Source organism: Rhagoletis zephyria, unplaced genomic scaffold (assembly GCF_001687245.7).
Source record: "Rhagoletis zephyria isolate East Lansing unplaced genomic scaffold, Rhagoletis_zephyria_1.1 Rzeph_scaffold_01434, whole genome shotgun sequence".
Classification (NCBI taxonomy): domain Eukaryota; kingdom Metazoa; phylum Arthropoda; class Insecta; order Diptera; family Tephritidae; genus Rhagoletis; species Rhagoletis zephyria.
Window position 1 is genome coordinate 7,758 of NW_016158518.1, and position 5,057 is coordinate 12,814.

Consider the following 5,057-nt stretch of genomic DNA (forward strand, 5'->3'; position numbering starts at 1 on the left):
GTAATAAAAAATCGCCCGATTTATTATTTATATATATATTAAACGAAAGAAGATACCGAAAAGCATTGAACAGTGCACACATCTCATAAGGAAAAGTGAATTATTACGAAATACTAATAGTGGCAGAACTATAGCTATTTTGGAATCTCGCGTTTCATTTCGCAAAGATTGTCAACTTCTTTTTAATAACAAAATAATCTATCTTAGGTTGATAAGACTATGTGTTTGTTTAATAAATAAGTTAAATTATATATTNTCAGCTCGCAAAGATTGTCAACTTCTTTTTAATAACAAAATAATCTATCTTAGGTTGATAAAACTATGTGTTTCTTTAATAAATAAGTTTAATTATATATTTTAATAGTGTTTAATAAGTGAGAACAGGTGATTTAGTGAATCTTTGTCGGTGTAATTGCCCATAGAAAACAACGAAATTTAACAAGTTTTTTGTTCATAACTTTTAAATGGTTAATAATATTAGCCCTCCCCCTCCGGATTGTTATTAGGGGGGCCGAAACGCGTCGTTTGGTACCCCTCCCGACTTTTCCGCACCTTTTTTAGGGATTGTTACCCCACCCTAGAGAATTACCCACTGCTTAAATGTTGCAATTTAAATGCAGCAGAAACGCTGCATTAAAGTTTTGCTTTGAATTAAGTGAGATGGTCACTCTGCAGAAGATGACAAGTAGCCATAAAATGTGGCATCCTTGGTCTGATTGGACGTTCATTTGCGTGCAGGAGGATTTGCGAAATTCGGAAGGAATTTGCATTGTTTTTCATGCATTTCATTCCATTTGCGAGTGTTGATATTGAATAATGGCACAGAAAAGGAGTAAGATGTGCTCACATATCGGCAATCAGAATGTTTTGGAGATAAAGAAGCTTGAAAAGGTAAGAAATTATTTATTGCATACGTCTGTGCAGAGTCCCTTTGGTTTTTTAACGATGACAAAATTTGGTATTTGGAACAGGTAAAGACTTGTGCGGATTGCGATTATTCGGGACCGAATTTATGGATCTGTCTGCAACGCAATTGTTTACGCGTCGGGTGCTCTGAGCAAGCGAATGACCACAGCACTGAACATTTTCAACTGAACAACTGCCATTGCCTTCACATGAACATGTCATCCCAGAGGCTGTGGTGTTATTTATGTGAACGAGAAGTTTTTATTGACGCGAAGCCAACTTTGACAGAAGATCCTTTCTTAACGGCTATGCGATCCACAGTCGTAATGCCAAGAGATGAAAATGATAACAGTGCTGGAAATGATGGTGAGGAAGAAGATACTGAGCAGATTCCAACAGTCACTACGGGGTTGGTTGGGTTGCAAAACATCGCTAATACTTGTTACATGAACTCTGCTCTTCAAGCTCTTAGTAACGTGCAGCCTATGACACATTACTTCCTTAATTGCAGTGATTTAGTGGAGCATATTGTTGAACAAAGCTCTAGTCGCAATAAAGTCGGTCTCGCTAAAAGTTACCAGCGTTTAATGCATGATATATGGTGCAGAAATGGCTTTAGTAAAGGTGAGGGAACGTTAATTTACCTTTAAATATTTTGTGATATTTCAAAGAATTTTAAGATTACATTGCACCTCGGGGAATATTGTATGGAATTCGAAGCGTCCACCCGATGTTTCGTGGCTTTCAGCAACATGATACCCAGGAATTTTTACGTTGTTTTATGGATCAATTGCATGAGGAATTAAAGGAAAATAGCCCTATATTACCGATAATCTCACGGGCTAGAGATGCAGTAGCTAAAATGCATACATCAGAGGAGAACGCCGAAAGAGACTCTGTGTCTCAATGTAGTTCCGTTTCTGACTCTGAATATGAAACATGTGATAGTAGCCTTTCTCAACATTCGACCCAACTCAAGGGACAATTACATTATAATAATTCAGAACGAAACCGAAGACCAAAAAAAACGCATTCAAGTTCATCTCAGCCACAAGCAGTCGTTCATTCTATTATAAGTGATATATTTGATGGAAAGTTACTTTCCTCAGTGCAATGCCTAACTTGCGATCGGATATCGACACGAGAAGAAACTTTCCAGGATCTATCGCTCCCCATTCCAAACCGGGATTACTTAAATATGATTCATCAAACCCACAGTTTAAGTGCCCAAAGTCTTAATTCAATCGACACTTTGGCACCAAATAATTCAGATGGCTGGTTTTCCTGGTTTTGGAAACTATTTCGTTCTTGGTTATGGGGTCCTTCCGTAACGTTATATGACTGCATGTCAAGTTTTTTTAGTGCAGACGAACTCAAGGGCGACAACATGTATAGGTATTTATGAATTTAAATATTTCTGATCAATTATAAAAAATATTAATTTTTATTTATTAGTTGCGAAAGATGTAATAAACTAAGGACTGGGATTAAGTACTCACAAATTCTGGAACTGCCTGAGGTACTATGCATCCATCTGAAAAGATTTCGACATGACCTGTCGTATAGCTCGAAAATATCTTCGCCGGTTCAATTTCCACTGGAAGGGTTTGATATGAAACAATATTTACATAAAGATTGTAAATCGTCTGTCACTTCTTATAATTTGGTTTCTGTGATTTGCCATCATGGCACAGTAGGTGGTGGTCACTATACCTGCTTTGCGCGCAATCCTGTTACAGATCGTTGGTATCAATATGATGATCAACACGTTACGGAAGTACCACCCAGCGCTATTCAGAATTGTCAAGCTTATGTAATTTTTTATAGAAAACATAACCCGCAAATGGATTTTATACGAGCGAAAGCAAACGAGATATCTGTTCTAAATCCCGTACACACAGCAGAAATACGGTTTTACGTAGCGCGGGAGTGGTTATCTAGATTTAGTACGTTTGCAGAGCCTGGACCAATTAATAACTGGACAATACTATGTTCCCATGGTGGTCTCTTACAGTCAAAGATGGCTTTGCTTGATCAGATCGCTGTACCAATATCTCAACCCTTATGGGACTTTCTATATTGCACATTTGGTGGCGGTCCAGCGATAAATATGCTGTTTGAATGTGAAATTTGCAAAAGAGCAGCTGAAGCTTTAAAAAGACGTCAGATTTACGAACTATGTGTGTTCACAAAATTTACAGGCATGGATGCAGAACCTGACTGTGGCGCAATATATGCCATATCAATGCCATGGTTACGAAAATGGCAGCAATTTGCCCGCGGTGTTACCCATAAGGAACCAGGTCCTATTTCTAATGCTAACATTGTTCTGACGACAGATGCGAATCAAACGTCTACAATACGACAAGTGCGGCCGGGTTCTGACTATGCTCAGGTGAATGCTCTTTTATGGCGATTTTTCTATGGAATTTACGGAGGTGGACCGGAAATAATGCTTCGTGGGTCGGTTACTGAAGAGGTTTGTATGTAGTATGCAATACAAAACTTGATTTAAATCGAATATACTTAATTTTAGATTGAAATCATTGACCAGGATGAAGAAGACAATTGCGACCACCTGGCGGATAAATTAAATTTTTCGGATACTGAAAGCAATATTGGAAATTTAAATTCTGTTGACTTGAACGAAACAGAACTTACCCAAGATATCCTCGTTTCCGATAATAATAGTTTAGAGGCTGGCACACGCTCGCCTACAATACGAGCGAATTATGGGAATTTCAAAGAAAATAGACATGTAAAACACTATGTAACCAATGGAAAAAAATTACGGCCCCCATTACTTAGAAATAGTCTTCGTAAAAAAAATACCAAAGGTAGAAATGCAATCAAAAGTGCTTTTGGACCGACAGGTAAGACATCACGCTTTAGGTTTAAAAAAATTATGTTGTATCTTTTTTATTTTAATAGGAAACTATAATTCTCGTAAAAACTTCGACAGTGTAGAAAATGCTCCAGAGGGAAAGGCGCACACACATTCCACATACACAAATGATACTGAATCCGACTCAAAACAGAGTGCATTTAGGGTAAATCAAAAACAATCATTCCCAGCTCAAAAAAAGTCCAGGAAACCTTATACAAAACACAACTATAGTGAAAGCTTAGGATCTTATTCTGAAGAAATTGTAGCTGTTCATGCGGGGCATCCAAGAAGTAGATCAAAGAGCAAAGATATTATCACTCTTCAGAAATTTGTTCAATTGCCAGAATCCAGTGAGTCCACCGAAACTGATATTTAAAAAATTCCTATTTTCGGTATGGTCATTATAATTTTAGTTGAGTTAATTATGTTGGGCAATATGTGTATCTATGTATTTTTATATTAGTAAGTGTTTTATATATATGTAAATTTGTCAATGTATGTACATATGTACTTCAATAAAGAATGTGTCGATTAGGCAGAGGCTATTGTATACAATCATTTAACACATTATTTTATTGTACATTGACTCAAGCAACCGTATGCATATTGATTGATGCTATCTAGGAATAGCATAAACACTAAGCCGTATCACGACATATGAGACGTTCCCACGACAGCCAGTTCTACGTACCGGAATGACTCGGGGGGGTTTTACCCGACCAAGGGTTGTTGTTTCGGCGATCTAACCCCGTTTAGGTCGAAGAAATCCGTCGAACGTTTCTCTATTCTAGGGCTGCATCTGCTCCGTACCCTTCTGCTCAGGGCTGGCATTGAGCCAAACCCAGGGCCAGAAACTTACACCTGCTGCGTATGCCAGAGACGACTGCATACAAACTCCACCTCGGTCAGGTGCAATGCCTGTGACGGGTGGAGTCACCCCCGCAACTGCTCGGGCCTACGTACACACCGGCAATGGACCACGTCGTTCGTGGCCCCATGCTGTGCGAACCGGACCGCCTCCACGGCAAACCGCCACCCGCCCGCGCACCACAAAACCAACACACCCCCACCCCAACTCAACACAACAATAGATACACACACAAACCCAATAGCACCCACACACCTCCGCCGGCAACTCCTAGTCCCTGCAACAATCTGCTCGGTTTGTCAGTCCAGAATAATATACCGTAACGTGACATCAGTCAAGTGCAACTCCTGCCTTGGCTGGTGCCAGTTTAGGGCATGCTCAGGACTTCGCGGCACG

The 5,057-nt window shown here is 39.4% G+C and overlaps 1 protein-coding gene across 1 annotated transcript; it reads left to right on the forward strand.

The window, feature by feature from the left end:
* Nucleotides 1-612: 612 nt before the first annotated feature.
* Nucleotides 613-4,351, forward strand: Usp20-33 (Ubiquitin specific protease 20/33). The gene is made up of 6 exons (XM_017617540.1): nt 613-891; nt 972-1,530; nt 1,587-2,301; nt 2,362-3,385; nt 3,443-3,779; nt 3,838-4,351. Exons 1-6 carry the CDS (start codon nt 817-819, stop codon nt 4,167-4,169), a joined length of 3,042 nt encoding a protein of 1,013 aa, XP_017473029.1. The 5' UTR covers nt 613-816; the 3' UTR covers nt 4,170-4,351.
* Nucleotides 4,352-5,057: the final 706 nt, after the last annotated feature.

Coding starts and splice junctions, on each gene's coding strand:
- Usp20-33 (XM_017617540.1), top strand. CDS start 817: ATGGCACAGAAAAGGAGTAAGATGTGCTCACATATCGGCAATCAGAAT. Junction 3,386..3,442: donor GTGGGTCGGTTACTGAAGAG/GTTTGTATGTAG, acceptor ACTTAATTTTAG/ATTGAAATCATTGACCAGGA. Junction 3,780..3,837: donor AAGTGCTTTTGGACCGACAG/GTAAGACATCAC, acceptor TTATTTTAATAG/GAAACTATAATTCTCGTAAA.